This window comes from Onychostruthus taczanowskii, unplaced genomic scaffold, assembly GCF_017590055.1.
Source record: "Onychostruthus taczanowskii isolate IOZ18803 unplaced genomic scaffold, ASM1759005v1 scaffold31, whole genome shotgun sequence".
Taxonomy (NCBI): Eukaryota; Metazoa; Chordata; class Aves; order Passeriformes; family Passeridae; genus Onychostruthus; species Onychostruthus taczanowskii.
Genome location: NW_024500461.1, coordinates 7,082,872 through 7,095,398, shown reverse-complemented (window position 1 = coordinate 7,095,398; position 12,527 = coordinate 7,082,872). Strand labels below are relative to the sequence as shown.

Here is a 12,527-nt window from a genome sequence, read left to right as displayed (position 1 = left end):
ATATACAGGTTATTAGCAAATACTAAACTAAATTCCTCAGCACCACTGCCTCGAGTTAACTGCTCTTGTCAACATTCAGCAATATTGAAAATGAGCCTATTTTTACCTATATGCTTACACATAAATTTCTTAACTAAAATATAGACCACAAGCCCAAAGATTCATATATGCCTTGAGTCACAATTTATTCACATAAGCAGAGAAGCACACATTTGGGTAATTAAAAAGTTCACATTTATAGGACAGACACAATGTAAGTAGTCTCCTTGAGATCAATGGGATTAATCCTATACATAAAGTTATTCTGAAGCATACATTTTTTTGCAAGACAGAAGCTTGTAATGCAGAAGCTTCCCTTGATGAAATTTTTGTGACCCTCTTCTGCTGTCAGCAAGAGTGATGTATCTATATATTTCCCTTGACAAAATACACATCCTTTTATCAGCTGAATCAGAAAGTGACAAGATGATCAAAATAGGAAAGTACAGCTGACTATAACAATTTCACCACTAGGTCATTTCGCCAAAGGAGAAAAAAAAAGATGAATTTCTGTAATATCATGCAAAGTTTGATTTCCAGGCTGGCAGGCAGGAAACATTCAGCTGTCTGAAGAAATGTTTCATTTGTATCTGAGGCAGACATATCAACAGCTTCCATGCCAGTGCAATAAAACTGCAAAATAGGTTAAAAACCCCCAAACTTTTCCTTTTTTTTAATGTTTTTTTTTCCCTGATACTGACCACTATCAATATATAAGACCCACTAAACAAACACCCATCAAAAATCTGAGAGTCACAAAAAGTGATCTATACAATGTTTGACATCCATTGAAATCCTCGATATTCTAAAAAATTTTCTTCAATCTGAGACAAGTTACAAATCAACAGAGAAACTAGTTTCTATCTCTAGGATATAAACTAGTTTCTATCTCTAGGATATAAACGGCATGGCAAAATGAAGGGTCCTGCACTGAAGTGTCTTGCATATACTGGAATCACTTCGGCAGGGTGAGAATGTCTGAGAGAGGACTCTACTAATGCAGGTTTTACCAAGCCTAGTATCAAGCTAAGATTACACACAGGATATTTCAGAAGTGTGCATTCTGCTCCCTGATCACCAGCACAGTGACTTTATAAAAAATTCAGGACACTCAAAAGTACGATGAGGTGACTGTCAGCAACTGGTGGATTTCTCCTTGACATTTTACAGTAAATTAATCTAATTCAAAAAGTACTGAAATGGATTAACATTTCATGTTGAGAAATGTCCACAAATAACCTACAAGTTCTTACTTTGCATCTTCCCTAATGACATTATTGCTAAATTATTACAGTCCTAATATCTGAATTTTTGGAAACAGCTTTCTTTTAAAATAACATACATAAAACCTGGGGGAAAGACCACACTGCAGACTGTTACTGTTTTCAGTACAGTAAGGCTGTACAGCACGTGAAGCTTCTGTCCTTGTTAATTATTTTTACTGCTGTACCATAACAATGCAAAAGAAAGTGTGCTATTTAAAAGGCATTGATTTTGACAGTGTTCAGCTGAGAGAAGGAAGGTGGCTTGTTTTGTCACAGAATAAACAATTTTTTTAATTGGGTAAGAAAACCCCATTGAGACTGATTTATCTATTGGCCTGATGAGCCACCTACCACTTCATCAGCAATCTTCACCACTATTTCAACAAGAAAGAAAGGGGTTATTTTTATTCTTTTTTTTTATGCTTACTGTGCTATAAGATTTATTGTAGCAATTCTGGCATGTTTAGCTAGATTAGACCTAACAAACATGACAAATACTGATTATATTGTACCAAATCTCAATCTAGTCTGGCAGGTGATGGTGCTACACCTGAGGATGCTCCATCTGTAGTTCACAATTTGTACACTCAAAGATTTTTTCCATCTAATAAAAGATGAGATAAAAAGAGATTCACACTGATAAAATTATCATGCATTGTTAAACTAACATCCTTCTTACAAATATTAATGTAAAATTACAGGTATGCTAAACAAACAAATCCTCCTAAGTAAAAAACCAAAACAATGCTTGGAATTTAACATCTACAAAGAGTTAATATATTTCTGTACGTCAAGTATATTCCAAGAATTTTAAAACTGTAACTTCATTAAATTCTCCAAAAGAAATCAGAATCTCAAAAAAAAAAATCACAGAATTTGGGAACATTAATTTAGAGAAAATATCAGGCAGACATATACAGATACATAGAGATGATTCAGCCATAGAGAAAAAAAATCACAGAATTTGGGAACATTAATTTAGAGAAAATATCAGGCAGACATATACATAGAAATAACACAACAGTATTTTAGACTCTATGACTAACAACATAATGCTGCTGAAATCTATTCTGTTAATGTTTACTTCAATGCTTTTTAATCACTGTAATTTAAAAAATATAATTTTGATGTTTTAATTTTAAACCAATAAGTACATCAAGAAGAAATGTTCCTTTAGGACAGAAACATGGGGCATTCTAGAACAAAGTAGAATTCAGTAGTTCAGAGATACAATCACTGCTCTGCTGTACAATTTAAATTGATAAGAACTTGCATGATCTAACATATCCAGACTTTAACCAAAACCATGAAGATTGCAAATTTTCTTTGGTTTTATACAACACTTTTATCACAAAAACATCTCACAGAAAAATTGCAACTGATTCTCTGGGCCAACGGAATCTCTGGCCCTATAACTGATCATCTTTTAAAAAGCAAAAGAAAGCAACAATAAAAAAATTAAATGCCTGTGTATCTCACATTTGTTAATATACTAATGGAGTTGTTACACATAACTACTAAGATTTACTATATTGATGTAGTAATAAAGAAATTATTTTTTTAATGATTGGTGGTGAATGCTGTGCAAGGTAAGGTTGTTCATAGTGTTACTTACCTGAGAGGTGATTGATGCCTTTGCTGAGAAATAGAAGCAAGTTCAAGTTTGGCCTCAATAAGAGCCTCTAAATCTTCCACAGAATATCGAGATATGTCCCCATCATATTTTTCCTGTATGTCCTGTATAAGACAGCTAAGACTTTCTTCAGCTTCTGTCAATAAAATCCCCTAAAGAACATAGGGTTGTAGGATTTCAAAAACTAAAGGAACAAAAATTTTCTTTAGAAGTATTTGTATTTTTTTTTTCGGTATAGCCTGCTATCACTGCATCCTAAAATAAATCAACTTAAGTGCAATAGGCCTTTTCTATAAATGGGGGTGGGGTGGTAATTCTGCTTCTGTTAGGTATTCAGAATCACTGTGTTTAAATCAGCAACATCTTAGCAATGCATGTACTGTTGCCAAGCATGCTTAAATATGTTTTAAGGCTTAGCAATGCTATTCACTAATTTCCCATTCTTTATCTAATAGCTATACTTGATAATGTTATACTGTACTTCTCACTATGCTTAGTAATTTTAAACAATAAACACAACATCAAAAACAACATCAAAGATGTCAAAAGAAATATTACATTCTTTATTAGATATATTTTGATATCCTTGTGTGCAGTTTGTATCCTGAAAGTTCAACTATAATTTACAGTCTTTCTGATAAAAAAATCTGTAGGAAGCTATAAAAAAAATCTAAAAAGAAGCTAATTTTAAATTAAATCTCAATTGTGGAGCTTTCAGCAGAATTAAAAATTTATTTAAAGGTTTCTATCATCCAATACATTACTTTGATTAAAATTCAGAGCTCGACTAAAAAAGAATCACAAAAAACCCAAACCATAAAAACTCCTCCAAAAGAACAGAATAGTTAAAGAAAAAATAAGAGTAAGAAATACATTATGCCTCTTAAATGAGCCTTATTCAATTCAAATGAACATTTATATTTTAGTTATTTTCAAGTTGCTATTTTCAAATTATAATGAAACTTTCAAGTTTCTAGTGTATAACCTATACCAACTGCCACACAAAATCATCCTCCCTTCTCCAGAAATACATTTTGTATTTGTTGGTATGTAACAACGGCCAAAAGTGGATACTTCCAAAGCGGAAGGCCTCTCTGAATATGTCAGCCCTTCATTTTGGGCTTTTTGTAATGTGAAACTGATAAGCATAAAGTTTACAATTAAACAAAACAAAATCCAACTAAACAAACCCCCTTCAAACAAAGCTAATAAGCTGTGGTATGTTTTCTTCAAAATAAAGTACCAGAAAGAACTACATGAAAAATTTGAAATATTTCACAAATGAGAATGGTAGAGAATGGTTTTTTTATTTATATAGCATATTGCCTCATCAAAGAGTCTCTGACATGCTCTACAGATGGAACCCTCCGAAAGGATATGATTTTATCTTGAAATTCCACTGTCTTTACCCTTTATGCTGAAATAGTAATACTGAGATCTAATTGTGGAAATATGTCACATCATTTGAAAAATGATTGCACCAAAAATGAAAAATTATTGCACCAAATAGTCAACCCTTCATGCACAGCTAGTAAGACTACAGTCAAATTAGAAACAGAAATATTAGTCTCCTTTTTCAGACCATCCTCTCATCATAATCTCTGTTACATTGAAAGCATTAACACTATTTTTTGGATCAATCTGGATTTTCTTAATCCTTTTCTCCTAAAAATTAAAATTACCTTCAGCATGGCCATATTTAATTCATCTTTATGGTCAACAAGATGCACTGTTCTGTTTCTCTGTTCCTGTTGTCTTGAATCCTGATCAGCATCAGCTGTCAAAAGCATTGCAGATAAAATTTCAGATAACAGATGCAGAACCAAAGCATTCTCAGTAATTTGAAGAACATAGTCCTTTTCTCTCTACTTACAACTGGGACTTTCAACATCAAAATAGCTAATAATGGAACAAATTAATAATAATAATAGTAGTAGAATAATAATAAAAGAACCTTACCAAGTCTTACTGCTTATTTCAATAATGACTGAATTTTTCAGCAACATTTAAAATTAATATTGTTCATAATATGACATATTAACTCATATGCAGTTAAAAGTGAAAAAAAAAATGCTTGAAACAATATAAATAAACTTTTCCACCATCCTTATAATTACCTTTTAGATTTGATGCTGCAGTCTTGCTTGGCTCTGGCAAGTTGTTGTTGTCAACAGAATATAAATTTTTTTCAACTTTTTCAGGTATATTATTTATTGTGGCAGAAAGACAAATGATGAGATGCATTTTGGCTAAGGTTAATTTATTCCTAATTTGCTGGTTGCACAGTGGCGACACTGTTAAAGACAGACTCCAATTAAATGCATCTTCCAGTACCTATAAGAAGGTTAACAATTGGGATTATTTGAAATGACACATTTTACATTTTTCTTGTTCAAGACATATTCTGTTTCTATTAATAGTGATACAAATGAACAATTAAAGTTAATAATATTAGTAATATTCTCATTTTTATGAATATTCAATATTCATTTATTATGAATGAGCCTCAGAGATTGGTTTTCAAGCAGAAGGTGCATCTATGAAGTTATAGCTATTATCACTGCAAGTTCTAGTTTTCTGCATTGTCGGTCAATCTGTAGTTCAAAAATCTCAAAGAAAAGTCTGCCGTTAAGAAAGGAAAAAAATTCTTGTATTGCATCATCATTCTAGCATTTTTCATAGACTCTGTTATTCATTATAGCGTCCTTGTTTTGTCATGAATTTAATAGTTTCACTTCAGATTAATAAATTTAGAAGTTGAAAGTCTACACAGATTTGCAAGATCATGAGACCAGCGCCACATATACTGTGAAGCATTCAAATCAAAAGCTCAAGATAATGCACAACTTCAAAATAAATCAGAAACTAGTGAGATCAAAAGCTGTTAAGACACAATTCTCATTTTCATCCTGTAATACCAACTGTTGTAGGAGACACACAAGCTTACTGTAAACAAGAGAGAAAAGTGGAGGGGAAAAGCTAGGGATTGTAATTTACCAATTGTTTTAATGGTACAACTTTTTCACATTCTGCTAACATTTACCCCTACCAGCTCAATGGATCTGTGAGAAGTTTAATAAATGGAAATTATTAAAACTGAAAAACATAAAAGAAGTTAGTGATGAGTAGCTGATTTTAAATAAAATGAGAAAATTACTGTTTAGACATTGGTTTATAGAGCCACCATTTTAATTTTTTTCCCCCCCCAGAAATGGACTTCAACCCCCATCTGAATTAGGACAAATCTATGATGACAACTCTGATTGATATAAATTATAACATTAAAAGCCTGACACTCTCAGTATTTTAGCAAGATAAGCACCTGACCTTCCATATCACAACAAAGCCTGAATACTTCCATTAGTGTGTTTTGCACAGAAGAGCCACAGATTTGTACACACTAAATCTCCCATCTGAAAAATGGTGAAAATGGTAGTTGCCCTTCCTTTGAGAGATCAGCCATAAAATGGAAAATTTAGGAAACAGTAATCCATTGAGAAGAATATGTCTTCTATTTACTGGATTTTTTAATGATAACAAAGATATTTTCTCTTAAGACAGTTTACCTCTTCAGCTTTTTTTACCTTCAAATTTGTATCAGTCATGACAGATTTTGAGGAATCAAATTTCTGTGAGGGCTGTAAAATGAAAAAAAAAAACAAAAGTAATGTGTTACAACATGAGTATAAAACCAATGAGTTAATAGAGGTAGGAGGAGGGAAATTTCCCTTCAAATCAGCTCATGAAACTCAATTTGCTCTGCTTCACTGTGTGTAACACTGGGTAAAGAAAGCAAACAGGAAGTTTGTCCAATGCTTGACAACCCTTTTGGTGACGAAATTTTTCCTACTGTTTATGTTGAATTTCACCTGGTGCTCTGTCCAGAAGTCTTTTGTCATGTCACCTACCCAAAAGCACCACTCAGATAAGGGAGACCTTGATTACATTCATCCAGGATTAAATCATTAGGTTATTTTGGCAAGGAAAGGCTGGTCATGGGGGAGGCTTGCCCAACAGCCAGATCTGCCTGCACAGGTATGCTCACAGCAAGACAAGAGTCCCGGTCAACTGTTAACAGCTTCCCACACTTGTAGCACATTAGTGACCAGACAGAGGAGAAATCAAACTGATCTGGGGTGATGTGAGCTCAAGGCTCTGTGGGCAGCAAGAGCCATTATGGCACAGCATCTCCTGAGGCTGCCCTCACCCTCCCCAGGTCCCCAGACCCCACGTCAGCTTTATCCATACTTTTCATGCCTGCACATGAAATCACACATTGTTTTTTTCTACAGTAGTATCTGCAGTACTCAGTGTATAAAACATACGTTTCAAAATTGATTTTTGTTCCTGCTCTTTAGTGAGAGATTTTAATGCCATTCAAAGCCTACTATTTGATTAATCTATTGAAAGAAACTTAGGAATTTCTTAGGAACATGTAACAACTTGCAGATATGGAGTATGTGCAGTTTCATGAAGAAAATGGATTGTTACAGCTCCATGTCATACTTTTCTGGTGTTTACCTGCATTTGTTCAGTACATCTGTATCCTGCTGGTATTTTCCATGGAATTTTCTCTCCCAAAATAAGCAAAGACAGCTCATGAAATGCCTCCGTAAAAAACCCTAAATCTGTAAGTACTTTAATCTATCAAAAAATAACAAAGCCTTTGATTTGAATGTTATTCATTATTCTTTTTGCTCAAAATCAAATACATTTAAAGTTAATTTTCAAATAGATTGGGCTACCAGAATAGTACATTGATGAAGAATGATCTTCAATGGAAACAAATATTTTACATATTATAGCGAGTAATTTCAAAGATGGGTCTTTCACCTTTAAAAATAAATTCTTTAAAAACTTCCTCCTGACAAAGGGAAAGAAGTTGCTTCATCTGGTAAGAGTTTTGACTGCCTGTCCAAGATCAGCCCCTCAACAAAATCTGTTTCGTAGATTTTACTCATCTTAGTCTTGTAGTACTCAGCTACTCTACCTAACCCATATCAACATTTCCTGAAAATATCTAAAACCAATATCACTTTGACGCTTAATACTCTTAAAAACTCTTCATAATTAGATGCCTTGAAAAAACCCCCAAAACTCCCAAATTATTTAAACAACAACAAAAGGTGAACATTAGTGAAATGACAAAAATCTTTTCCTAGATTTCATGGAACCTTGTTCTACCATGATAGTAAGAACACATCCAGAAGTGAACATCTGGGGAAAAAAAAGTCATTCACATTGTGCACTGAAAAAATATTTAAAAGAAAAGTGGAACACGATAGGAAATACCAAGTGAGAAGTCTGGACCAAAGAAGAAAAACCTCCTCTTCATTAAATAGAGAGTAGAAAGAATTTGTGGAAGCACTCAACAGCCTATGTAGAAAATTAACAGTATACTGTGTAAATTACTCTGCATGCTACTAAAATTGAGAATATAAATAATAATTGCATTTAGACAGTACCCCTACCATCTGCTGTGCAAAGAAGCACTAAGCAACAGCTGAACTTTAAAGCATTACTTTTAATAGTAGAAATATATGACTATTAAGTTCAGTACATTAAACAAAGAATTGAAAAGCTTACTTGAAATACGATGTGTTTTGAGAAAGAGAAAGCTTATTTGATTACCTTGAGGATTCTTCCTTCAATACATTTAACTGGGTCCTTACAAATCTCAGATACAATATATTGGTATAATGTGAACAGAGGTAAAATCTGTAGCAAAATAGTAGGTCATGCAGCTATAAACATCATACAGGGTACAATTATAGAAATACACATTGCAATTACATATCCAAAGTATATAGATAATATAAAATTACTGCCTTGAGCATCACACACCATCACTACTTCTTTTATTGTTTCTGAAAGATTAAGGTGTTAAAAAGTTCTTCAGCTCACTAAAGCTAACCCCTGATACTACCTTGTACGTGATTCACAATGTAGGAAGTGAAGTTTATCCAAATTATTCTCTGTGTTCAAGGTGGGGTACTTTACCACATCATTACAGAGTAAACCTACCAGAAATAGGTTGATACAAGGGATTTCTAAAACTGTCTGCATTTTGATGCCATATTTTTTTCAATGCAATTAACAGAAGAATAGAATTCTGTAAGATTTTAAAATAAACACAATGAAGTCCTGCAACTAAGTGAAATTATACCATTTGTAAAATAAAGTTGATGGTGATGAGACTTATTGACAAATTTATTTACATTCATTTTAACTTTAATTTTTTTGTAGGGACAACTAACAAAAAAACCATTTTAAAACGGAGCTCTATTAAAGAGAGAAGTGTCTCTATTATAGAGACACTGTATATCCTTCCAGTATCTGAAGGGAGACTACAGGGAAGCTGGAGAGGGACTCTTCCTCAGGAACTGTAGTGATAGGACAAGGAGTAATGGGTACAAAGTGAAAGAGGGGAAATTTAGGTTAGATATGAGGAAGGAGCTCTTTACTGCAAGGGTGGTGAGACACTGGAGCAGGTTACCTGTGAGCTTGTGGATGCCCCAGCCATGCAGGTGTTCAAGGCCAGGCTGGATGAGGTGCTGAGGAACCTGCTCTAGTGGGAGGCATCCCTGCCCTCAGCATGGGAGGTTGAAACTATATGATCTTTAAATATCCCTTCCAAACCTAAACATTCTATGGTTCTATGATCTATCGTTATACAATATTTCTGAAAAAGGAGATTCTTTCCTAACAGATTTATGTGTTTATTGAAAATGAAAGAACTTTGAAAATTTAATTACTGTTCAGTTTTTACATTTTTCTTCACTTTAAAATGTCCCCGAGCTTAGAAAATGCTAACAGCATTGTTAGATTTTTGTCAAATTCGCTTGAAGTTTTCATAATGTAGCTTAATACTTCTGAATTTGGATTACAAATGCTTGAGGCAAATGTTTTAATTGTACCCATACAGTTTCCTATTGATATCTGAAGTAGTTCAACAAAATTAGTCTTTGAAGTTTTATTTTTAATAAAACTTGAATCTTGATATATTTTGATTTAAGTGTCAAATCAACTTAGCACCCACCATCCAAAACATTCCCACACAACAAGCATTCAGGGGAAATGAAGCTCTCATTCAGCTAAAACTGCAATTGCTTTGACGATGATCCATGAACTGGATCTATATTCTGCTGGCAAAAGTGCAGAAAGTATCAAAGATGTGCATGGCCATGTGAAGCAAGCAGTCAAATTAAGTGCCTCTGCCTCCAGGTAATTGTCTGCTCCTGGATTTTACTGGAGGACAGCCAGGACAGTTACACAAAGCCAAATAACAAAGTGAACTCCAGTAATGCAGGATGGGGAAAAGCAACAATGGCAGTTAGCCTGAAGTTCCAAAAGAAATCAATCCAATAAATGGTTTGCTGACAAAAAAAGTATAACATCTTTCTGCCTCCTCCTGCCTAATTCCTCTTCCATTCCTACCTCCTAACCCTTGTTACTCCTTGCTGCCAGCCCTGCAATCTTTTCTCTTCCCTGGCACTGGTTCTGCCACTTGCAGGACCTTGTCATAACTGGATTCAACTCATCAAAGCAGGAAAAATCTATCTACTTTTTCAGATGGAGAGTTTTCTGTCATGCTTGATTTACAGAGGTATAAAATAATCCCCTGACAGGAAATTCTGTTGGTGCATACAGGATCAAATTAGAAAAGAGAGAGTATTGCACCTTTTTCAGCACTAGTAATCAATTCAATCTGTTTATTCTAATGTACAGCACTGCACCTTTGAAGGAAGCTGGATTAAAGTGGAAATGGTCAGACATTAAATGGAGGAAATAGGAATATGACCAGCATAGGAGGGAAGTTATAAAAACACTTCATACAGAGAAATAAGAGAACAATGAAAGGACAAAGGCAGAAGGGACTTTTATCTACTGGAAGCTGAAGTATTGAAAGCATTTTGGACATGCTACATTTAAAGTATTTTTCTGTAGTGTGTATTTTAAGTAGCATATAATAGAAAATTTCCTCTAAAATGCCTAAGCTAAATGAAGCATGCGTTGTCATCTTCCAGAATACAAAATTTTCCTCTGTTTTCTAAAACTTGTATGCAGCAAGCTATACCTTAAGTGCCACATAGCCTAGCCATAGGGATATTTTGCTACAAGTTCTGAGGTTATCTTGTAAGTACACCCACACAAGAAAGTAAGACTAGGTGTCCTAAAAATAATTTCCAGATCATAAAAACAATACTTACTATTAAATTTTGTTTTGCACAATGTAGTTCAAACATAATGAAATTCAGACTTGCAACTACAGTAGAGATATCAGCTCTGTAGCGATCAGAGAACAGGTCAATACCAGGAATAAGAATATTTGTTTCATATTGTGCAAAGTCATAGTCAGATGCTGGATGTGGAAGGGAAGCTCTAAACAAGGTCTGAAAGTAATAACAATGAATTATTTGTGAAAAGGTGTACAGGTATTAGTGAGACACCATAAACTCCAACTCATAAATTACTTCATAAGCACAACTCCATCAATGCCTTAATTATTCAGCTGTTTCCAGCCACAATATTGAATACATTTTTAGAGAAAATATTTTATGTGTGAAGTTGATGGAGAAATAAACAAGCTGTAAATAGGATAAGGACAGTATGCCTCCCATTGTTTCTGAGAGAGCTGCAGACTTTAGGGCCAGTTAAAAGCTAGTTCCACCTTTAACTAGGTCAGGTAGTGCAGCTTATCAGCTAGTGCAGCTTAAATAATTTAATTTAAAGCTAATATGAAATTTAATAATTTCTGGGAGAGTTGCTGACTATATATGGCCACTCTAGCTACACCTTTAACTAGGTCAGCTAGCATAGCCTAAATCATATAACTAAAAACTGATAGGAAATTCAAGGAAATAATTTAAATGTTCTCTCTTAAAAAGGGAAGAATGCTAACATTGTATCTGATGTTGGATATTCCTTCCCAATTGTGTTTATCTTGGTATAATTAGCAATGATGTGCTAGAGAAATATGCATTTACACTCAGTTCGGAGATATTAACAAGCCTAAAGCCTACACCAGAGGTGGAATTTAAACAAGGTTATAGAAGCTTTCCAATTCAAGGAACAAATTATGGCTTGAACTTCTTGCAGTGTAGTGACAGTAATTGATTATATTTTTCAAGACAATCACCCTGCAAGCTGCTTCTATCCAATTAATATCAGACTCACTTCAGTCAAGTCACAATTATTTCTACTGTTATACAACTGGAACAAAATGCTTGCTACCGTTTCTGTCAAAAGGAGGAATCACCATTGTTCAGCTTTGTAATTGTTCAGCAATTACAGAGCTAGAAACAAGTCAAAATTTTCCTTTACCTTTGTTTCTTCAACTTGTTCTCCCTTTGGTGAACTTAACAAGTTTTCCAGTTTGGCCTAGGACAGGTCTCAGAGTCACAATCATGACACGAGATATCAGATGGTGTCATTGCTTGGTTTTGGAAGAAGCCAGATAACTTCCTGAAGCTGCACTGGGATGAGTAACCATTGATCCCAGTAGAGCATAACTGGCAGAATACTTGCAGTTCTTTTTCCTGTGCTACTTTTGACACTGACATCTTAACTTCCATTTAAAAGCAAACTGA

General features: G+C 34.1%; 1 protein-coding gene across 1 annotated transcript in view; it reads right to left on the bottom strand.

The window, feature by feature from the left end:
- Positions 1 to 12,527, bottom strand: part of CFAP54 (cilia and flagella associated protein 54) — a 102,864-nt gene that overhangs the window by 25,844 nt on the left and 64,493 nt on the right. Inside the window, exons 47-53 of the mRNA XM_041409744.1 lie at positions 11,148 to 11,330; positions 8,569 to 8,655; positions 7,459 to 7,581; positions 6,522 to 6,575; positions 5,055 to 5,271; positions 4,620 to 4,714; positions 2,920 to 3,089 (exon numbers count right to left, since the gene is read on the bottom strand). Coding sequence (XP_041265678.1) covers positions 2,920 to 3,089; positions 4,620 to 4,714; positions 5,055 to 5,271; positions 6,522 to 6,575; positions 7,459 to 7,581; positions 8,569 to 8,655; positions 11,148 to 11,330 — 929 coding nt within the window. The remainder of the gene's footprint in view (positions 1 to 2,919; positions 3,090 to 4,619; positions 4,715 to 5,054; positions 5,272 to 6,521; positions 6,576 to 7,458; positions 7,582 to 8,568; positions 8,656 to 11,147; positions 11,331 to 12,527) is intronic.